Source organism: Nerophis ophidion, linkage group LG01, assembly GCF_033978795.1.
Source record: "Nerophis ophidion isolate RoL-2023_Sa linkage group LG01, RoL_Noph_v1.0, whole genome shotgun sequence".
Lineage (NCBI taxonomy): Eukaryota > Metazoa > Chordata > Actinopteri > Syngnathiformes > Syngnathidae > Nerophis > Nerophis ophidion.
Window position 1 is genome coordinate 17,740,325 of NC_084611.1, and position 24,809 is coordinate 17,765,133.

General features: G+C 42.1%; 1 protein-coding gene across 1 annotated transcript; it reads left to right on the forward strand.

The window, feature by feature from the left end:
• The first annotated feature begins 2 nt into the window (after positions 1 to 2).
• hspb11 (heat shock protein, alpha-crystallin-related, b11) lies at positions 3 to 24,509 on the forward strand. The gene is made up of 5 exons (XM_061897637.1): positions 3 to 203; positions 7,572 to 7,678; positions 23,529 to 23,597; positions 23,682 to 23,725; positions 23,828 to 24,509. The coding sequence occupies exons 1-5, from the start codon at positions 112 to 114 to the stop codon at positions 23,918 to 23,920; spliced, it is 405 nt and encodes a 134-aa protein (XP_061753621.1). The 5' UTR covers positions 3 to 111; the 3' UTR covers positions 23,921 to 24,509.
• The last annotated feature ends 300 nt before the right edge of the window (positions 24,510 to 24,809 follow it).

A 24,809-nucleotide genomic window follows, 5' to 3' on the forward strand; every position in this document is an offset into this window, starting at 1 on the left:
GTGACGTCTGTATAATGCGACGCCGAGCGTTGGCTTGGCAACGCGCGGTTGTGGTTAATTATTAGACTTTATCCAGAGGTTCGAATCTGTGTCGTTTAGCACACTTTGACCATGTTCGATGCCCACCTTCGCTCTTTGGGTGCGAAAGTGGTCGTGGCCACCTCCAGCGACGAGAACCACCCGTCAGAAAACATCATTGACGGGTAAGTGTATCCTTGTGCTTGTCTTGTCAGAGTGAATCCATCCATCCATCCATTTCCTACCGCTTATTCCCTTTCGGGGTCGCGGGGGGCGCTGGCGCCTATCTCAGCTACAATCGGGCGGAAGGCAGTGTACACCCTGGACAAGTCGCTATCTCATCGCAGATAGACAGACAACATTCACACTCACATTCACACACTAGGGCCAATTTTTTAGAGTGAATCGATTTCTCCAATTTCTCTCTCAAGCTGTAAATTTTGTTTATTCAAACTAAACATCACACTTCATTCTAACGCACGTCTGACATGTACTTGTTGGTTACAAAAAAACATTCATGGAGTTTGGTTCTTTTATGAATTTATTATGGGTCTACTGAAAATGTGAGTGTCAAAAGTATACGTACAGCAATGTTAATATTTGCTCACATGTCCCTTGGCAAGTTTCACTGCAATAAGGCACTTTTGATAGCCATCCACAAGCTTCTGCTTGAATTTTTGACCGCTCCTCTTGACAAAATTGGTGCATGGACTTGTTTTGCTAAATTGCTAAATTTGGTGGTTTTCTGACATGGACTTGTTTCTTCAACATTGTCCAAACGTTTAAGTCCGACCATTCTTAAAACCCTAATTCTATCAATCAATCAATGTTTATTTATATAGCCCTAAATCACAAGTGCCTCAAGGGTCTGCACTAACCACAACGACATCCTCGGTAGGGCCCACTTAAGGGCAAGGAAAAACTCACCCCAGTGGGACGTCGACCATGATGACTATGAGAAACCTTGGAGAGGACCACATATGTGGGTAACCCAAATCCACAATTAATTCTTCATTTTGGCTTCTGTTTTTTCGACGAAGAATATTTGTGAAATATTTCTTCAAACTTATTATGATTATCAATCAATCAATCAATCAATGTTTACTTATATAGCCCTAAATCACTAGTGTCTCAAAGGGCTGCACAAACCACCACGACATCCTCGGTAGGCCCACATAAGGGCAAGGAAAACTCACACCCAGTGGGACGTCGGTGACAATGATGACTATGAGAACCTTAGAGAGGAGGAAAGCAATGGATGTCGAGCGGGTCTAACATGATACTGTGAAAGTTCAATCCACAATGGATCCAACACAGTCGCGAGAGTCCAGTCCAAAGCGGATCCAACACAGCAGCGAGAGTCCCGTTCACAGCGGAGCCAGCAGCAGGAAACCATCCCAAGCGGAGGCGGATCAGCATCGCAGAGATGTCCCCAGCCGATACACAGGCAAGCAGTACATGGCCACCGGATCGGACCGGACCCCCTCCACAAGGGAGAGTGGGACATAGAAGAAAAAGAAAAGAAACGGCAGATCAACTGGTCTAAAAAGGGAGTCTATTTAAAGGCTAGAGTATACAAATGAGTTTTAAGGTGAGACTTAAATGCTTCTACTGAGGTGGCATCTCGAACTGTTACCGGGAGGGCATTCCAGAGTACTGGAGCCCGAACGGAAAACGCTCTATAGCCCGCAGACTTTTTTTGGGCTTTGGGAATCACTAACAAGCCGGAGTCCTTTGAACGCAGATTTCTTGCCGGGACATATGGTACAATACAATCGGCAAGATAGGATGGAGCTAGACCGTGTAGTATTTTATACGTAAGTAGTAAAACCTTAAAGTCACATCTTAAGTGCACAGGAAGCCAGTGCAGGTGAGCCAGTACAGGCGAAATGTGATCAAACTTTCTTGTTCTTGTCAAAAGTCTAGCAGCCGCATTTTGTACCAACTGTAATCTTTTAATGCTAGACATGGGGAGACCCGAAAATAATACGTTACAGTAGTCGAGGCGAGACGTAACAAACGCATGGATAATGATCTCAGCGTCTTTAGTGGACAGAATGGAGCGAATTTTAGCGATATTACGGAGAGGAAAGAAGGCCGTTTTAGTAACGCTTTTAATGTGTGCCTCAAAGGAGAGAGTTGGGTCGAAGATAATACCCAGATTCTTTACCGTGTCGCCTTGTTTAATTGTTTGGTTGTCAAATGTTAGAGTTGTATTATTAAATAGAGTTCGGTGTCTAGCAGGACCGATAATCAGCATTTCCGTTTTTTTGCCGTTGAGTTGCAAAAAGTTAGCGGACATCCATTGTTTAATTTCATTAAGACACGCCTCCAGCTGACTACAATCCGGCGTGTTGGTCAGCTTTAGGGGCATGTAGAGTTGGGTGTCATCAGCATAACAGTAAAAGCTAACACCGTATTTGCGTATGATGTCACCTAGCGGCAGGATGTAGATGCTGAAGAGTGCAGGGCCAAGGACCGAAACCTGGGGAACTCCACACGTTACCTTAACGTAGTCCGAGGTCACATTGTTATGGGAGACACACTGCATCCTATCATAAAATTCAAAAAACTTATTCTGGCAAGTCTAGAAAATCTTTAGAATCAAATTTAAATCTAATTTCAAAGTATTTTGAATTTCTTTTAAAATTTTTGTTTTGGAAAATGTAGAAGAAATATTGATTTTTCTTTGTTAGAAATATAGTTTGGTCAAATTTGTTATATAATCTAACAAAGTGCAAATTGGATTTTAACGTATTTAAAACATGTCATCAAAATTCTAAAATTAATCTTAATCTGGAAAAATTACTAATGATGTTCCATAAATTATTGTTTTTATTTTTTCCAAAAATTTGAATCAGCTTGTTTTTCTCTTCTTTTTTTCGGTTGGATTTTGAATTTTAAAGAGTTGAAATTAAAGATAAACTATGTTTAAAAATGTAATTTTCATTTTTTTTCCTGTTTTCTCCTCTTTTAAACCGTTCAATTAAGTGTTTTTTTCATCATTTATTCTCTACAAAAAACATTCCGTAAAAAGGAAAAAAAATGTACGACGGAATGACAGACAGAAATACCCATTTTTTTAATGTATATATCGATTTATTTATTAAAGGTAATTTGAGCAAATTGGCTATTTCTGGCAATTTATTTAAGTGTGTATCAAACTGGTAGCCTTTCGCATTAATCAGTACCCAAGAAGTAGGTCTTGGTTTCAAAAAGGTTGGTGACCCCTGATCTAACGTAACTGTGAGAATCAAGTCCAAAGTGGATCCAATATAGTAGCGAGAGTCCCATCCAAAGTTGACCCAGCAAGAAACCATCCCAAACGGTGGCAGATCAGCGGCACAGAGATGTCCCCAACCGATACACAGGCGAGCGGTCCATCTTGGCTCCCGACTCTGGACGAGCGGTCCATCCTGGGTCCCGACTCTGGACAGCCAGTACTTCGTCCATAGCCACCGGACCGGACCCCCTCCGCAAGGGAGGGGGGGGCATAGGAGAAAAAGAAAAGAAACGGCAGATCAACTGGTCTAAAAGGGGGGTCTATTTAAAGGCTAGAGTATACAAATAAGTTTTAAGATGAGACCTAAATGCTTCTAGCCTGATTTTGCCATTCCTTTACCCCTTTTGACGTGTGTTTGGGATTATTGTCCTGTTGGAACACCCAACTGCGCCCAAGACCCAACCTCCAGGCTGATGATTTTAGGTTGTCCTGAAGAATTTGGAAGTAATCCTTCTTTTTAATTGTCTCATTTACTCTCTGTAAAGCACCAGTTCCATTGGCAGCAAAACAGGCCCAGAGTATTATACTATCACCACCATTCTTAACGGTAGGAATGGTGTTCCTGGTAATAAAGCATTCTTGCCAACCCTCCCAATTTTTCCGGGAGACTCCCCAATTTTAGTGCATCTGCTTTTTCTGTGCGACACATTGAATGCGGCTTCTGCAGAAAGACATTCTTGATCACCAGCCATACAGGTCAACCTGAGGGTGGCCGTATAATCAACTTTAACACTGTTCCAACTATGCGCCACACTGTGAACCCACACCAAACAAGAATGACAAACACGTTTCGGGAGAACATCCGCACCGTAACACAACATAAACACAACAGAACAAATACCCAGAATCCCTTGCAGCCCTAATTATTTCGGCACACTACAATTATACACCCCCGCTACCACCAAACCTCGTCCACCTTCAACAACACACACACCTCAAAATACCCCCCCCCCCCCCCCCCCCCTTGCCGCCCTTCTCCCGAATTCAGAGGTTTCAAGGTTGGCAAGTATGGAATAAAGGCCTCACCTGGCAAAACAGCTCAGTTTTTGTTTCAGATAAACACAGAACTTTCGTCAAAAAGGTCTTATCTTTTTTCATGTGTTTTCATGTGGACAATGCTGAAAAAACAAGTCAATGTCAGAAAACCAACACATTTAGCTGAACTACACCAATTTTGTCAAGAGGAGTGGTCAAAAATTCAACCAGAAGCTTGCCAGAGGTTAAGTTAAAGTACCAATGATTGTCACACACACACTAGGTGTGGTGAAATTTGTCCTCTGCATTTGACCCATCTCCTTGATCACCCCCTGGGAGGTGAGGGAGCAGTGGTGCCGCGCCCGGGAATAATTTTTGGTGATTTAACCCCCAATTCCAACACTTGATGCTAAGTGCCAAGCAGGCAGGTAATGGGTCCCATTTTTATAGTCTTTGGTTTGAACTCCCAACCTACCGATCTCAGGGCGGCCACTCTAACCACTAGGCCACTAAGTAGACGAAGCTTGTGGATGGCTACCAAAAGCGCCGTATTGCAGTGAAACTTGCCAAGGGACATGTAACCAAATATTAACATTACTGTATGAGGGAGGTGTTTAGGGCACGTCCAACCGGTAGGAGGCCACGGGGAAGACCCAGGACACGTTGGGAAGAATATGTCTCCCGGCTGGCCTGGGAACGCCTCGGGATCCCCCGGGAAGAGCTAGACGAAGTGGCTGGGGAAAGGGAAGTCTGGGCTTCCCTGCTTAGGCTGCTGCCCCCGCGACCCGACCTCGGATAAGCGGAAGAAGATGGATGGATACTTATGACCCAGCACATTTGGTCACATTTTCAGTAGACCCATAATAAATTCTAAAAGAACCAAACTTCATGAATTCACTGTATATCACAAAAAAAAAAAAGAGTTGTAGAAATGATTGGAAACGCAAGACAGCCATGACATTATGTTCTATACAAGTGTATGTAAACTTTTGACCACGACTGTGAGTATGCGACAACAGCCAATTGCTAATTTCCACTAGTCCCTTGGAAAGTTGATGTTAAGATGAAAACAAACCCATTCGAAACACAGTACACTAACTAAACAACATTTATTTGTGGCGGCCCGCCACGAAAGAATTATGGCCAATTTTATTTTTTTATTTTTTTGGCTTTTGGCTCACTCGACCGCTCATAAAAGCAATGGGACTCTGTCTGTGAATGGAGCTTGTAGTTACATATTATATAAATAGGTAAATATTATATAAATATGTATATAAATATGTACATTAAGGGTTGTAATTATATTCCAAGTCTGCGTTCTTCTTGGTCATTGCCACCATACACCATACAGATAATGTGTCATGAGACATGCAAATATAAATTAAAAACACAGGGAACATAAGTAAATGAAATTAAATAAGCTCAAATAAACCTACAAACCAGGCGCAATGATGCAATACGTACATACAGCTAGCCTAAATAGCATGTTAGCATTGATTAACTTGCAGTCATGCACTGACCAATTATGCCTGGTTAGCACTCCACACGAGTCAATAAAACCCCTGATTAAAGGCGTTGCTACAAAAAATAGCATTACTGCTAATATGTAGCATCATTTGAAAAGTCACGTGCTATAGAACGAAGAGTGCTTACTCCGCATTTCAACATCTCCGTTCGATGCCACACGCCCACACCAACAAAATGCAGAGGCAACCATTTCCAGATCAACACTGTATGAAAAAAATAGTCAACAACAGAAGGTGATAACGTCCGCATGAACCTACCACATAGTGAAGGACATACACTATTTCAGTGGATTTCAAATGGGGGGTACGCTTACCCCTGGGGGTACTTGAAGGTATGCCAAGGAGTACGTGAGATTTAAAAAAAAATATTCTACAAATAGCAACAATTAAAAAATCCTTTATAAATATATTTATTGAATCATACTTCAAGAAAATATGAATGTAACTGTGAAAAGAAATGCAACAATGCAATATTCAGTGTTGACAGCTAGATTTTTTTGTGGACATGTTCCATAAATATTGATGTCAAATATTTTATTTTCTGTGAAGAAATGTTTAGAATTAAGTTCATGAAATCCAGATGGATCTCTATTACAATCCCCAAAGTAGGCACTTTAAGTTGATGATTACTTCTATGTGTAGAAATCTTTATTAATAATTGAATCACTTGTTTATTTTTCAACAAGTTTTTAGTTAGTTGTATATCTTTTTTTCTAAATAGTTCAAGAAAGACCACTACAAATGAGCAATATTTTGCACTGTTATACAATTTAATAAATCAGAAACTGATGAGATAGTGTTGTATTTTACTTCTTTATCTCTTTTTCAACCAAAAATGCGTTGCTCTGATTAGGGGGTACTTGAATTAAAAAAATGTTCACAGCGGGGTACATCACTGAAAAAAGGTTGGGAACCACTGCACTCTATTATTTCCTATTATGCAGCTCATTTTTATTTGACAGATTTTGAAATATCTTGTGTGACATCATGTACAAATGTGCACTTTATTTGTTTTAAACAATGGTATTGGCGTTCTGTACAAAAAGTGCACTTTTAGTGTTGTTTTCACATGTCATCTTAGTGACATCATGCACAAAAGTACACTAACAGCTTGTTTTAAAATTGTCTCCGACAATCCTCTATTTTCTGTTTTGAAATGACATAAATGTTTATGCCACTGCTTAATAACTGCTCAATAAATACAGTTTTGCTAAATTGACTTATTTGTGATTTCCTTCTCTGCATGAAAGTTTAAAATGAGCATATATTAATGCAGTATGAACAAGAATGTTTTAATGTAGACACATAGAATCATCATACTGCTGTGATTATGTGCATCAAGTGTTCATTCAAGGCTAAGGCAACATATCGCGATATATATCGTGTATCGCGACATGGCCTAAAAAATATCGAGATATTAAAAAAAGGCCTTATCGCCCAGCCCTACGCTCAATAAGAAAATGAGAGTTGCTCAACCCCATTTTTCTAAAAAGACCTCCTACGCTCAATAAGAAAATGAGAGTTGCTCAACCCCATTTTTCTAAAGAGACCTCGTTGTCCAGTTGGCATTTCTCCTTACAAAGTTTTTGAGAGGAGACTGGTGCTAGATCATTAATAATTAGTTCATTAATTCATCAATTATACGCAAAGCTATTTTTACTTTTGGCGTTTTCTAGGGCTGCACAGTAGATCCCACTTTATTTGCGGTTTATATATTATTATGTTTTCGCACTAAAACGACTGATTTTGTTTCCTTTTGTTTGAACCAGAAACACAAAAACCTTCTGGATGTCCACCGGGATGTTTCCTCAAGAGTTCATCATTCGCTTTGCTGAAATGACAAATGTTTCGTCGGTGACATTTGACAGCTACAACAGTAAGTCGGAGTCCATCAAACAATAAAGTCTTCAATTACTCTGAAAAGCTCATTAAACATAGAATCTTTATATATGGCAGCTCATAACTTTTAGACGTCCAAACACTATTAAAGACATTTATTTAGATATAATATACACTAACTTGGCACAAAAGTGGGTTTTCAATCCATCCATCCATCCATCCATTTTCTACCGCTTATTCCCTTTCGGGGTTGCGGGGGGCGCTGGCGCCTATCTCAGCTACAATCGGGCGGAAGGCAGGGTACACCCTGGACAAGTCGCCACCTCATCGCAGGGCCAACACAGATAGACAGACAACATTCACACTCACATTCACACACTAGGGCCAATTTAGTGTCGCCAATTATGAGATTTTGTTGACAGTACCAGAGAGGTAAGGGCTTTTATTCTAGAGTGCATATAACCAGTCCACTCCAGTCTAATTAAGCACACAGAAAGCTGAATGAATATGGAGGTTAATTTGTGTATTTATTATAAAAGCGTTTTTTGGACATGAATTTATGTACAACATTTTTTTACGTTTGGATTTTGAGAACTGATTTTTAATTTTTTACTTAAAAAAACAAAACAGTGTTTTATAATGGAGTGTATACAAATTCGGTCTAACACCTGGTGGTCAGGTGCTAGTGTGTGTGACATCACACCTGGCGGTCAGAAGTGTTTATTATCTTTTTATCCTCTCCTGCTCCTGTCCGGCTGCGCCAAACATGAATATTAATACATTTAATAAAGTCCATGACCCTGACTTAAACAAGTTAAAAAACTTATTCGGGTGTTACCATTTAGTGGTCAATTGTACAGAATTTGTACTGTACTGTGCAATCTACTAATAAAAGTCTCAATCAATCAAAGTCAAATACAATTAAGGCAACAAGAGATTTATCCCACACTTCTCTTTTGTAAAGTATATATGTACAGAAAATATAATCTTCTACAAACCCAGTTTCCATATGAGTTGGGAAATTGTGTTAGATGTAAATATAAACAGAATACAATGATTTGCAAATCCTTTTCAAGATTCAATTGAATGCACTACAAAGACAAGATATTTGATGTTCAAACTCATAAACTGTTATTTTCTTTGCAAATAATTATTAACTTAGAATTTCATGGCTGCAACACATGCCAAAGTAGTTGGGAAAGGGCATGTTCACCACTGTGTTACATCACCTTTTCTTTTAACAACACTCAATAAACGTTTGGGAACTGAGGAAACTAATTGTTGAAGCTTTGAAAGTGGAATTCTTTCCCATTTTTGTTTTATGTAGAACTTCAGTCGTTCAACAGTCCGGGGTCTCCGTTGTTGTATTTTACGCTTCATAATGCACCACACATTTTCGATGGGAGACAGGTCTGGACTGCAGGCGGGCCAGGAAAGTACCCGCACTCTTTTTTTTTTACGAAGCCACACTGTTGTAAGACTTTTCTTGCTGAAATAAGCAGGGGAGTCCATGATAACGTTGCTTGGATGACAACATATGTTGCTCCAAAACCTGTATGGACCTTTCGTTTTGATGATTTTATGGACCGTAGCTGGTAAAATCCCTAAATTCCTTGCAGTAGCTTGTTGAGAAATGTTGTTTTAAAACTGTTCGACAATTTGCTTACAAAGTGGTGACCCTCGCCCCATCCTTGTTTGTGAATTACTTAGCATTGCCTTCACAGATGTGTAAGTTACCCATGCCTTGGGCAATAATACACCCCCATACCATCACAGATGCTGGCTTTTGAACTTTGCGCCTATAACGATCTGAATGGTTATTTTCTTCTTTGTTCTGGAGGACACTACGTCCTCTGTTTCCAAATATAATTTGAAATGAGGACTCGTCAGACCACAGAACACCTTTCCACTTTGCATCTGTCCATCTAAGGTGAGCTCGAGCCCAACCAAGCCGGCGGCGTTTCAGGATATTGTAGATAAATGGGTTTGGCTTTGCATAGTAAAAAAAACAAACTTAGATTTATATCGCGCTTTTCTAAACACTCAAAGTGCTCACAATGAAGTGGGACTCAACATGCATTCACACCCGGTGGTGGTAAGCTACATCAGTAGCCACAGCTACCCTGGGGTGGACTGACGTACAGTTTTAACTTGCACTTACAGATGTAGCGACCAACTGTAGTTACTGACAGTGGTTTTATGAAGTGTTCCTGAGCCCATGTGATGATATCCTTTACACACTGATGTCAGTTTTTGATGCAGTGCCGCTTGAGGGATCAAGTCTGTAATATCATCGCTTACATGCAGTGATTTCTCCGGATTCTCTGAACTTTTTGATGATTTTATGGACCGTAGATGGTAAAATCCCTAAATTCCTTGCAATAGCTCGTTGAGAAATGTTGTTCTAAAACTGTTCGACAATTTGCTTACAAAGTGGTGACCCTCGCCCCATCATTGTTTGTGAATTACTTAGCATTTCATGGAAGCTGCTTTTATACCCAATCATGGAACCCAACTGTTCCATGATTGTTCCACTCTTCCACGGCGTGGCGCAGTGGAAGAGTGGCTGTGCGCAACCCGAGGGTCCTTGGTTCAAATCCCACCTAGAACCAACCTCGTCACGTACGTTGTGTCCTGAGCAAGACACTTCACCCTTGCTCCTGATGGGTACTGGTGGGCGCCTTGCATCAGTGTGTGAATGTGTGTGTGAATGGGTAAATTGGGAAGTAATGTCAAAGTGCTTTGAGTACCTTGAAGGTAGAAAAGCGCTATGCAAGTACAACCCATTTAATTAGCCTGCACACCTGTGGGATGTTCCATATAAGTGTTTGATGAGCATTCCTAAACTTTATCAGTATTTATTACCACCTTTCCTAACTTCTTTGTCATGTGTTGCTGGCATCAAATTCTAAAGTTAATGATTACTTGCAAAAAAAAAATGTTTATCAGTTTAAACATCAAAAATGTTGTCTTTGTAGCATATTCAACTGAATATGGGTTGAAAAGGATTTAAAAATCATTGTATTCCGTTTATGTTTACATCTAACACAATCTCCAACTCATGTAAACAGGGTTTGTACATCAACAATATGAGTGGCTGGACAGGACAACCAAAATAAAGTGTTTATTTTGTATTATTCAAATCAAATAAAACAACTTTATTAATCCCTTAAGGGGCAATTAATTTTGAGCAGCAGTTCGAAAAGCCCACAATAAATAAATAGTCAATAAATGCATAAACAGTACAACAGTACAATACTGTGAAAATTGTTAAACTTTAAGAGTCTGAGTGCAGAGGGGACAAATTATTTGGAAAATCAATATGTTTTTACTCAATAGAAGGCCATAACGTCACCCTGAAGGCATCAGAGAGTATTCACCTGCAAGGACATGGCTCTGGGAGGCTAAAATGCTCTTTGCTTTTCAGATGATTTGCTGGTTGCAGAGGAAGTTTAAGTCTCTAAGTTTTAATCTTAGAGCAAGACTTAACAATACTAGACAGGCTGTTTCAGTCTTTAACTGAGAGACAGTGAAACCAACAAAAAAAGACAAAAAACACAGTATAACAGGCCTGACAGAGAAATAATTTAGTTTCCAGAGAAGGTTAATTCTCTGTTGTGCTCACATCAAACTCCAGCTGGTCGTCAAAAAAGGTCCCCAAGTATTTATACCAGGGGTCCCTAAACTACGGCCTGCGGGCCAGGTACAGCCCACCAGCGTCCAAAATCCATCTTGAAGAAATAAAAAAATATGTTTTTTTAGTTTTTTTCATTATTGTGTGAATGCTCCAAACATTCATACATATGTTTTTTCTACACCAACATTCATCTATTTCTTCTTCTTCTTCTCTAGATTTTGGCGTGCTCTACCTTCTATATTTTTCACCCGATTCAAACCGTTCCAACTTCAAACTGTTCAGCCTATTCGGGAATCGCTGGTTTTCAAATTCCAAAAATTCCCAGATTTCCCAGGATCTCAGGTTTTCCGAGACATTTTTTCCCATTCAAAAATAATTGGCCATTTTTCAAACTTCCACCATTTCCACATTTTTCAACCCATTCATACCATTCCACCTTCAACATATTCCACTCATTTGAGAAATTCAAACTGCCTTTTTTTTCCAAGTTTAAAAAAATTCCAGGATTTTTTCCAGAAACCCTGTTTTCCAAAGGTTTTCCCACCCTTTTTTGTGGCGACTACTCCTTCAACATTTTTGAACGCATTTCAACCGTTCTATCGTCAAAACATTCCTATTAATTAGGACAAAAAAACAAAGTTGTTTTTGAACTGGAAAAATTCCCAGTTTTCCCCAAATTCCAGGAATTTCGTAATACCATTTCTCAATTCAACATGTTACTACTTCAACATTTCTCAACCGATTTGAAAAATTCCAACACCAACCATTTCAACACATTCAAGTTTTTTTTACTTTTTTGAAAAAATATTCCCGCATTTCCCGAAATTCCCACATTTTTGAGAAATTCCCGTTAAAATCAATGGAACATTCTTTAAACTTCCACAATTCTTCTTAAATTCAAACTACATTCCGTCAGCATTTCAGTTCAACTTTAGCATTAGAGCATTCACACGCAATTCCTTTTACCATCTGTCCTTTCTAATCCATTTTTATATATGCGTATATACAGCCCGGCCCCCGGCCAAATTGTTTTAACCCAATGCGGCCCCCTAGTCAAAAAGTTTGGGGACCCATGTTTAATAAGATGAAATAGTGTCAACTTTTTTGTTACGTATGATGCACTCCGTAGAAATGTCCTTCTTACGTCTAAAATCAATAATTAATTATTTGGTTTTAGGTACATTTAAATCCAAAAAGTCACACCAGGAGATAAAATCTTGCTTTGATTGTGAACCATAGAGGAGGGACAGCAATGTCATGTCATCAGAAAATTTATTCAGATAGGTCTACGCCTGCATTCATCAGTGTACATCCTAAAAAGCCAGGGAGGAAGGACGCATCCTTGGGGTGGATCCGTGGATACGATTACAGAGTCAGAGAGACAGCTGTTTACAGAGACTCTTTGCTCTCTGCCAGTTGAAAATTCTAAAATCCATAGCACAAGCTGGTGAGACACTTCAAATGTAGACACAAGCCTCTCTATTAAGAGCTGTGGCTGCATTGTGTTAAATGCTGAACATAAATCCGCAAATAAGAGCCTTGTGGCTCCTCTAAGTGTTTGTAGAGGTGGTTGAGTATACAAAGCTTGGCATCACCTACACCTCTCACTGCTTGATAGGCAAAGTGTGGTGGACCAAGTCCCTCTATAGAAGACATGACCAGGCCTTTATAACTATTTTTTCAAAAACTTTCATGATTAATGACAGGCCTCGAATTTTTACTTTTTAAGGTCAATGCAGGTGTTGCCTTAAAAGGGAGGGCTCAGAATTTAGGGCACCCAAGGCAAACATTATTTTTTTTCGAGGCATAGGCTTTAAAGCATGACTGCATTACATATGTATGTATATATGTATGTATATATATATATATATATATATATATATATATATATATATATATATATATATATATATATATATATATATATATATATATATATATATATATATACATCCATCCATCCATCCATCTTCCTCCGCTTATCCGAGGTCGGGTTGCGGGGCTAACAGCCGAAGCAGGGAAACCAAGACTTGCCACTCCCCAACTACTTCGTCTAGCGGGAGACATAGTCTTCCCAACATGTCCTGGGTCTTCCCCGTGGCCTCCTACCGGTCGGACGTGCCCTAAACACCTCCCTAGGGAGGCGTTCGGGTGGCATCCTGATCAGATGCCCAAACCACCTCATCTGGCTCCTCTCGATGTGAAGGAGCAGTGGCTTTACTTTGAGTTCCTCCCGGATGACAGAGCTTCTCACCCTATCTCTAAGGGAGAGCCCCGCCACACGGCGGAGGAAACTCATTTCGGCCGCTTGTACCCGTGATCTTATCCTTTCGGTCATGACCCAAAGCTCATGACCGTAGGTGAGGATGACAACGTTGATCGACCGGTAAATTGAGAGCTTTGCCTTCCGGCTCAGCTCCTTCTTCACTACAATGGATCGGTACAACGTCCGCATTACTGATATATATATATATATATATATATATATATATATATATATATATATATATATATATATATATATACAGTGGGGCAAAAAAGTATTTAGTCAGCCACCGATTGTGCAAGTTCTCCCACTTAAAATGATGACAGAGGTCTGTAATTTTCATCATAGGTACACTTCAACTGTGAGAGACAGAATGTGAAAAAAAATCCAGCAATTCACATTGTAAGAATTTTAAAGAATTTATTTGTAAGTTATGGTGGAAAATAAGTATTTGGTCAACCATTCAAAGCTCTCACTGATGGAAAGAGGTTTTGGCTCAAAATCTCACGATACATGGCCCCATTCATTCTTTCCTTAACACGGATCAATCGTCCTGTCCCCTTAGCAGAAAAACAGCCCCAAAGCATGATGTTTCCACCCCCATGCTTCACAGTAGGTGTGGTGTTCTTGGGATGCAACTCAGTATTATTCTTCTTCCAACCACAGCGAGTCCAAAATAGAACTTTTTGGTATAAACTCAACTCGAATATATAAACTATTTTTATTCTTTATTAAAATCTACTTGTCAGCTTTTTGTCATTACATGATGCCTCTAGGAGCTATGCTGTCCAGGGGCATAAAGCCCCCTGGTAGGGTCTCCCAAGGTAAACAGGTTCTAGGTGAGGGATCAGACAAAGAGCAGCTCGAAGACCTTTATGAAGAAGGAAAATCATGGACCCAGATTTCCCTCGCCCGGACGCGGGTCACCGGGGCCCCCCTCTGGAGCCAGGCCCGGAGGTGGGGCACGATGGCGAGCGCCTGGTGGCCGGGCCTGTTCCCATGGGGCCCGGCCGGGCACAGCCCGAAGAGGCACCGTGGGTCCCCCCTCCAATGGGCTCACCACCCATAGCAGGGGCCATAGAGGTCGGGTGCAATGTGAGCTGGGCGGCAGCCGAAGGCAGGGCACTTGGCGGTCCGATCCTCGGCTACAGAAGCTAGCTCTTGGGACGTGGAACGTCACCTCACTGGGGGGGAAAGAGCGTGAGCTAGTGCGCGAAGTCGAGAAATTCCGGCTGGATATAGTCGGACTCACTTCGACGCACAGCAAGGGCTCTGGAACCACTTCTCTCGAGAGGGATTGGACTCTCTTCCACTCTGGCGTTGCCGGCAGTGAGAGGCGACGGGCTGGGGTGGCAATTCTTGTTTCTCCCCGGCTCAAAGCCTGTACGTTGGAGTTCAACCCGGTGGACGAAAGGGTAGCCTCCCTCCGCCTTCGGGTGGGGGGATGGGTCCTGACTGTTGTTTGTGCTTATGCACCAAACAGCAGTTCAGAGTACCCACCCTTTTTGGGAACACTCGAGGGAGTACTGGAGAGTGCTCCCCCGGGTGATTCCCTTGTCCTACTGGGAGACTTCAACGCTCACGTTGGCAACGACAGTGAAACTTGGAGAGGCGTGATTGGGAAGAATGGCCGCCCGGATCTGAACCCGAGTGGTGTTTTGTTATTGGACTTTTGTGCTCGTCACAGTTTGTCCATAACAAACACCATGTTCAAACATAAGGGTGTCCATATGTGCACTTGGCACCAGGACACTCTAGGCCGCAGTTCCATGATCGACTTTGTAGTTGTGTCATCGTATTTGCGGCCTCATGTTTTGGACACTCGGGTGAAGAGAGGGGCGGAGCTTTCTACCGATCACCACCTGGTGGTGAGTTGGCTGCGATGGTGGGGGAGGATGCCGGACAGACCTGGGAGGCCCAAACGCATTGTGAGGGTCTGCTGGGAACGTCTGGCAGAGTCTCCTGTCAGACAAAGTTTCAATTCCCACCTCCGGAAGAACTTTGAACATGTCACGAGGGAGGTGCTGGACATTGAGTCCGAGTGGACCATGTTCCGCACCTCTATTGTCGAGGCGGCAGATCGGAGCTGTGGCCGCAAGGTAGTTGGTGCCTGTCGGGGCGGCAATCCTAAAACCCCTTGGTGGACACCAGCGGTGAGGGATGCCGTCAAGCTGAAGAAGGAGTCCTATCGGGTCCTTTTGGCTCATAGGACTCCGGAGGCAGTGGACAGGTACCGACAGGCCAAGCGGTGTGCAGCTTCAGCGGTCGCGGAGGCAAAAACTCGGACATGGGAGGAGTTCGGGGAAGCCATGGAAAATGACTTCCGGACGGCTTCGAAGCGATTCTGGACCACCATACGCCGCCTCAGGAAGGGGAAGCAGTGCACTATCAACACCGTGTATGGTGCGGATGGTGTTCTGCTGACCTCAACTGCGGATGTTGTGGATAGGTGGAAGGAATACTTCGAAGACCTCCTCAATCCCACCAACACGTCTTCCTATGAGGAAGCAGTGCCTGGGGAATCTGTGGTGGACTCTCCTATTTCTGGGGCTGAGGCCCCAGGGGTGGACGAGATCCGCCTGGAGTTCCTTAAGGCTCTGGATGCTGTGGGGCTGTCTTGGTTGACAAGACTTTGCAGCATCGCGTGGACATCGGGGGCGGTACCCCTGGATTGGCAGACCGGGGTGGTGGTTCCTCTCTTTAAGAAGGGGGACCGGAGGGTGTGTTCCAACTATCGTGGGATCACACTCCTCAGCCTTCCCGGTAAGGTTTATTCAGGTGTACTGGAGAGGAGGCTACGCCGGATAGTCGAACCTCGGATTCAGGAGGAACAGTGTGGTTTTCGTCCTGGTCGTGGAACTGTGGACCAGCTCTATACTCTCGGCAGGGTTCTTGAGGGTGCATGGGAGTTTGCCCAACCAGTCTACATGTGCTTTGTGGACTTGGAGAAGGCATTCGACCGTGTCCCTCGGGAAGTCCTGTGGGGAGTGCTCAGAGAGTATGGGGTATCGGACTGTCTTATTGTGGCGGTCCGTTCCCTGTACGATCAGTGCCAGAGCTTGGTCCGCATTGCCGGCAGTAAGTCGAACACATTTCCAGTGAGGGTTGGACTTCGCCAAGGCTGTCCTTTGTCACCGATTCTGTTCATAACTTTTATGGACAGAATTTCTAGGCGCAGTCAAGGCGTTGAGGGGTTCCGGTTTGGTAACCGCAGGATTAGGTCTCTGCTTTTTGCAGATGATGTGGTCCTGATGGCTTCATCTGACCGGGATCTTCAGCTCTCGCTGGATCGGTTCGCAGCCGAGTGTGAAGCGACCGGAATGAGAATCAGCACCTCCAAATCCGAGTCCATGGTTCTCGCCCGGAAAAGGATGTAATGCCATCTCCGGGTTGGGGAGGAGACCCTGCTCCAAGTGGAGGAGTTCAAGTACCTAGGAGTCTTGTTCACGAGTGAGGGAAGAGTGGATCGTGAGATCGACAGGCGGATCGGTGCGGCGTCTTCAGTAATGCGGACGTTGTACCGATCCGTTGTGGTGAAGAAGGAGCTGAGCCGGAAGGCAAAGCTCTCAATTTACCGGTCGATCTACGTTCCCATCCTCACCTATGGTCATGAGCTTTGGGTCATGACCGAAAGGATAAGATCACGGGTACAAGCGGCCGAAATGATTTTCCTCCGCCATGTGGCGGGGCTCTCCCTTAGAGATAGGGTGAGAAGCTCTGCCATCCGGGAGGAACTCAACGTAAAGCCGCTGCTCCTTCACATCGAGAAGAGCCAGATGAGGTGGTTCGGGCATCTGGTCAGGATGCCACCCGAACGCCTCCCTAGGGAGGTGTTTAGGGCATGTCCAACCGGTAGGAGGCCACGGGGATGACCCAGGACACGTTGGGAAGACTATGTCTCCCGGCTTGCCTGGGAACGCCTCGGGATCCCCCGGGAAGAGCTAGACAAAGTGGCTTGGGAGAGGGAAGTCTGGGTTTCCCTGCTTAGGCTGCTGCCCCCGCGACCCGACCTCGGATAAGCGGAAGATGATGGATGGATGGATGGATGATGTCTTAATCTCTATTTTTACAATTTGATCTGTGTTGGCCCTGCGATGAGGTGGCGACTTGTCCAGGGTGTACACCGCCTTCCGCCTGAATGCAGCTGAGATAGGCTCCAGCACCCCCTGCAACCCTGAAAGGGGCAAGCGGCAGAAAATGGACTAATGGATGGATGGATGGAGGTATTTAAAAAAAATAATATTTATTATATTTAAGTTATGTACATTTATATGTACAACATGTAGATGATGTATTGGGACATATCCATTAAGAGTTTAAGCATAAATATGTCATATAGGAATTCACTATACACAATAATAAATTAACAAAATGCTTTGTCACATGAACGGTTTTTGAAGTTATACCTTTGTGACATAAAAAAAAAAACATTGGTGTTTCCTTTTTGATATCAATATAAAACTCAAAGCAGTTGGGCTCATGAAGATAAAGTCTAATAAACAAGCTTTGTTCTTCTCCAGCAACGCCTGCTTGTGGTTCAGTGCAACAGTTTGGCCAACAAAAACAAAGAGTGACAGATCTCACACCTCATACCTAATCTGCGTTCAATTCGATGAGATTACAAAACATTTTAGCTAGCTAGTTATTTGAACACTGATCCAGTTTGCAGTTAAATAAAGCACGAGTGAACATCCCAGTCAACAAACTAAGGACTTTATAAACAAGTTGGGATAACGTTCACAACACATCACCTGCGGCATGTTTCTTCACCTCATTAACTCTCAGTCACAGCATCTGTCGGACGAGGTATTGAGAAAATAAAAGCAACATCAAATAGTTTTCTCCTTCGATGTTTACTTTTAGTCTGAGGACAAGTGTGTCTGTCTCCAATATTGTCGACACTTGTCTCCATCTAAAGACAGCAGTGCGCTCCTAAACACATGCCGGGAAAGCGAGGGGAAAATATACGTTAAACCAAGCCGTTTACTCTGAGGGCAAATCTCCGGATCAAAGTCTGTGCAGTCATATCGCCATGATTATCAAGCCAAACGACGCTAGTGCACATGCGCCTGGCTTCGTGTTGCTTAAAGTGTATTAATAAAGGACGTTTTTTCGGTAGTTAAAAAATTAGACGGTATGTGAACGGCTTCTTGCCGCCATCGTGCGGGTTGTATGGACCATTGATGGACTACACCGCTGAGCAGGTTTGACTCTCGTTTATTATTTCAATAAACCATTCTGGGTCCCAGTCGGTCGCGCCGATTTCCAGCGCTTCCTCCTCTGCTGCCCGTCTCGGCTCGCCGGTGACTCCGTCTTCCTCGGGGGCTCATCGTTCGTCTGGTCTCGCTCGTCTTGTTCGTCTGCTGGTTTTCCTACTCCTTTTGCCCCGATTGCTCCTCCTTTTCCCCTTTTATACAGCAGGAGGAGATGCACAGATTGAGAGCAGGTGTGTGTGTGTTACGCACCTGGTTCTGATCGCTGCAGCGTCGCTCCAGGCACGTCCCGCCTCTCCGTTCCGCTGCATACTCCGAATCCTGGCCGCCATCTTGAGTAGGACCATGGTTTGTCCTACTCCGCTGTCGGCCCATCGGTTCCGTCTCTCCACACGGTGTTACTAACCTTCAGGAATTTTATCGCAAATTATCATTAAACAGTTTACCGTTACATCACTAGTCCATTAATTAAAAGTCAAGAGTGTTCACGGCATGTTCTTGCCGTCGATGTTGGTAAATTTTATAGGGCGTTACGGCAAGTGATGAGGGCGGTCGCTTCGTTTGTCCCCACACCGTTGTTAAATTCGAGCCCTGTAATGACGTTAATGAAACTGGTCTGAAATCCCTAAGTTGTTTGAATTTACATGTTTTTGGGATGGAAACCCCAGTAGAAGATTTATTTCCAAATTCCAGGAATTTGAAATTTTATGAAATATTTGAAATATATGTTGGAGGATACTGCAAAGCTGGTCAGCACAATATTGGAGCGTGCGCCCACAAATAAGGTCTGGACCAGGGGCCCTAATTATTTTAACTCGTTTTAAAAGCTCTCTAACATGCTCCTGCTTGATGATGATGTTTGGTTTAGGAGTAAGAGACTCTTTAAGGAGGGAAATATTATCGGAAAAGTCATTATTTTCGAAGCGAGAATAAACACTATTAAATTCATTTGGGAGGTCAGCCATATTTATTCCCTCAATTCTTAGAGGATCACTACTTCCCTGAGAGATGGAGGTCATTGCTTTTATTCCTTTCCAAGCTGCCCGAAGATCTCCACTGGTATATTTGTGTTCTACCTTTTCCCTATAAACTCTTTTAGCTTCCTTTATCTCGAGACAAGGACTTCATTCAGTCAGTCATAATACTGGGGTAAATATATTTGATCTATGGTATTTAAGTTTATCCATCAATCCATTTTCTACCGCTTATTCCCTTTGGGGTCGCAGGGGGCGCTGGTGCCTATCTCAGCTACAATCGGGTGGAAGGCGGCGTACACCCTGGACAAGTCGCCATCTCATCGCAGGGCCGACACAGATAGAGAGACAACATTCACACTCACAGGTGTAATTGCTTGTTACTGTATGACTGTTGACTATTCCAGCAGACTTCCACTCAAGCTAGTTAGCTGTTCCTGTACTTTTTAAATGATTTTGGGGCCAATCTCTCTAGCTAACTAGGTTTATGTACCACCAGTTTCATAATGAACCGAAAATATTAGCCGTGATGCTAATTTTCTCTGTTAAATCCCATTCATTTATGCTAACAGCGTTAGCGATCTGAATTGACCTTTTTTGTGATCTGTAAAGTTTAACTAGCAAATACTAAATCAAAACGGGTAGTTTTCTCTGCCTTCTCTTCTGCGAGCCATTCTGTTGTCATACAAGAATGTAGGTTATAGTTTGATTCAACATGCTGATTGATTTATTCATCTCTAGCCTATTTCTATTCATTTGTCTATCAGTAAAATATTTTTTAAAGACTACTCCAATTGTTCAGCTGACTATTTATATCTGTGTGTGGCATTGCATTTGTGTTTTACATGCTTCTCATCTTATTCTACACAATAATATGGACGGTGTCCAACTTTGAATAATAAAAAAATGGGCAAACTTCCCGAGCTTAACTTCCCGTGGTAAATTTCCGGAAATTTACCGGAGACTTTCCACCCCTTTCCAACCCTATTTGTGATTCAGTTTATGCCCAGCTCGCCCAGTTAACTGCCTTTTTATAGTTCTGAGACCAAATTGTCTGCTTCATACTTAATTTACCGGAAGTTAGGCTTGTTTTTTTGAAGCAGCAAATTTTCCGGCATTGAGTTTTTCTGCACTGAATGTTTTTTTTACACTTAATTTTTATACAATGATTTTTTATGCACTGAATTTTTACACACTGATTTTTTTTTTAGACTAAATTTGTTTTCAATGAAATTGTCAGCATAATTTGATAATTTGCGCAAAATTTAAACGCAAAAAATTCAGTTGTATAAATTCAATGTCAAAAAAAAAGGTTTCATAATAAAGACAAAAGAATTAACCTCCATAATAGAGGGTCCACAAACTGCCTGTATCAGGTGTTTTCTATATGTTGTACGCCTACTTTTTGGTACAAATTGTTTTCCTATTTCACAAAGCCCCTTGAGAATTGACAAACCACCTCCATATAACTTGTCTTCATGCATACACTTTCACAAATATTTATTTTAAATATGATCTATTATGCTACTTTTCAGCTTTTACTCTTTTAGATAAATACTAAAGGTCCCACCAGAGCGTATTAAAAGTCTGTTGCCCAAAGTCTATCCCTGATGCTGGAAATTTAGAAAGTGATTTTAATAAGACCTACTGGGAATTATTGGGACCCTCCCTTTTGCAGAGAAGAGTGCTCCCAAATTATTTTATTCGAAGGCTGTCTATGTATAGAGTGGTAACTCGAAATGAATATGAACAATTTATTCTACAAAAAGGAGTAAGTAAAAACAATAGCAATACTAGGACTGGAGAGAGGACCCGAGCCTTCTCTAAAATGGCCAGTCTCCTCATATGTCTTTGTCCATCTTGCAGCCAGCCTTGGCAGGGATCGAAACCGAAAGTTAGCTTGGCATGGGTGTTGGAAACACACACACACACACACACACACATCTGTCCACTCTGCCTTTGTCTCGTCCCTGGTACCTCTTGTTCCGGAACTTAAATGAGCTACATTGTTTGTATTTTCTAAGATAGAACACACAGGGTACATTCATTGTCATGTCCTTGAAGATAATGAGATGAGATCTCATGCACAGTTCCCTCTGTCCCAAAGTTAGAAAATATTCCCCTAACAGAATACACCGTTTTGTATCTGCAGCTTCGAAGCTAATGAGCTGTGTTTGCCCCAAGAAGAACACATCTTAATGTATTGCTAATATCTTTACGGAATCAAACAATGGCAAAATTAGCATGTTTATTTTAGCTACTTAGCATAAATAAAGATGAAAATATATACATACACATACACAGTCGTGGTCAAAAGTTTGCATAAACTTGTAAAGAACATAATGTCATGGCTGTCTTGAGTTTCCACTAATTACTAAAACTCTTTTTTTTTTTTTTTTGATAGAGTGATTGGAGCACATACTTGTTTGTCACAAAAAACATTCATGAAGTTTGGTTCTGTTATGAATTTATTAGGGGTTTTCTAAAAATGTGACCAAATCTGCTGGGTCAAAAGTGTACATACGGTAATGTTAATATTTGCTTACATGTCCTTTGGCAGGTTTCACTGCAATAAGGCGCTTTTGGTAGCCATCCACAAGCTTCTGGTTGAATTTTTGACCACTCCTCTTGACAAAATTGGTGCAGTTCAGCTAAATGTGTTTTCTGACATGGACTTGTTTCTTCAACATTGTCCACACGTTTAAGTCAGGACTTTGGAAAGGCCATTCTAAAACCTTCACTAAACCGGATTTAGCCATTCTTTTACCATTTTTGACGTGGGTTTGGGGGTCGTTGTCCTGTTGGAACACCCAACTGCGCCCAAGACCCAACCTCCGGGCTCATAATTTTAGGTTGTCCTGAAGAATTTGGAAGTAATCCTCCTTTTTAATTGTCCCTTTTACTCTCTGTAAAGCACCAGTTCCATTGCCAGCAAAACAGACCCAGAGCATAGAGGTACCACCACCATGCTTGACGGTAGGAATGGTGTTCCTGGGATTAAAGGCCTCACCTTTTCTCCCCCAAACATATTGCTGGGTATTGTGGCCAAACAGCTCAATTTGTGTTGATGTTCATGCGAGTATACAGATCTCAGTGTTTTTTTTTCTTATTTTGTATTCTATCCATCCATCCATTTTCTACCGCTTGTCCCTTTTGGGGTAGCGGGTGGTCGCTGTAGCCTATCTCAGCTGGGGTACACCCTGGACAAGTCGCCACCTGATCGCAGGGCCAACACAGATAGACCGACAACATTCCCAATGTTTAATTATTTTGTTTATCGCTACTTATTTTTATTTTATCTTATTTATTCATTTATTTTTAATACATGACATTCACTGTTTAATTCTTTCAATAAGCGCAATGTTAAAAGACCACATATAATATGATTTTGTGAAACCATTGCAATAAAGTATTAATATTAACATCTTTAAAATAAAATAAAAAAATATATGTGTGTTATCGTCTCTATAGTGAGTGTAAACCACTGGCAAAATTCCAAAAACGTAACTAACATACTAAGTGTCGGCCCACGTCTGCCTAAACAGAGTTAGAGTCTTTTTAAGGCTTCAGGTGCGCTTCATTAATGAGCGGCAAAAAAGTCTTTATTGCAATTACACATGACTCACCTACTTCCTGTTAGAATGTTCCTCCAAGGCCTTTATGTCCTCATCCGAACGCAGCCATTGTTCATTTCATTTCAGTGACAGGTCCTCTGCATTACGTGGTGTGATAATTAATTCCCCCGGACAGGACCGATGACTCTTCCTCTCCCTTCCCCTCCCCGTCTTTTCTTGCAGTCCAACACCTACAAGTGGAAAAGAACACATCAGAGAATGCCTCTCACTTTGAGTTTGTGGCGGAGAAAGGTAGGGATGATGAATGTCGACGGGTGCTATTAGTCACCCGCTTGTTGGTTTCTTTTTTTAAAGCATAATGAACTTTCTCCTTAGAGTTCAAACACACCGAGGGACATCTTCAGTCAAATGCTATTTCGGTAGGCTGAAAATGAATAATCAAGTTTTAAATGGGATGAACCAGAAGGCAAATTCCGAACTGAACTTGTTTGCTTTTTTTTTTGTTCTCCCCCCACCCCCAGCTAAACGGAACCACTGCGACTCACCTTCGCTTTATCATCGCCTCAGGATATGATCACTTCGTCTCGGTGCACAGAGTCAGTGTGCAGAAGTGACACGCGCTTTCGCTGGTATGCTCAGCATTGTCAACACTCTCACAAATTACATGTTATTTTGGATTTATTGTCACTGTCCAATGAAAATTGTGTACTTTAACTCCAATTTAACGTTTTTATCTTTTGGACACGCAATAAGAGGCTGTTCAAAACTAGGAAGACTATTTTTTATGATCATAAAATAAGATATTTTTCATCTCAGATGTGAATCATAACTACAATTGAGAGATTTGTTGAGTTTGATTGATGCAAATTGTGTTGCAAGATGAGGACAGGAAGTGAATATATGTGTCAGTAATTGCAACGAAATGGAAAAGGGGTGGGATTAAATATGCTTGGCTACTTCCTACTCCTTTTTGAACATGTTGTGAAGCAGTGGCGGGCCGTGCGTTTCCCACCTAGGTCGTCAAGTGATGTCCGACTTCAAAGAATACTTCTCAAAATACCATAGTTTTTGTCATCACATGACCTTTGCTGGAGAAATACTATACTATATTATGGTGTCCGTATACCAATATTTTGGTACCGGTACCAAAATTATTTTGATACTTTTCTGCACTTTTCTAATAAAAGGGAACACAAAAAATTGCATTATTGGCTTTATTTTTAACCAAAAAATTTAGGGTACATTAAACATATGTTACTTATTGCAAGTTTGTCCCTAAACAAAATAGTGAACTTACTAGACCAGTGGTTCTCAAATGGGGGTACGTGTACCCCTGGGGGTACTTGAAGGTATGCCAAGGGGTACGTAGCACGGTTGGGGCGGTATAGCTCGGTTGGTAGAGTGGCCATGCCAGCAACTTGAGGGTTGCAGGTTCGATTCCCGCTTCAGCCATCCTAGTCACGTCCGTCGTGTCCTTGAGCAAGACACTTTACCCACCTGCTC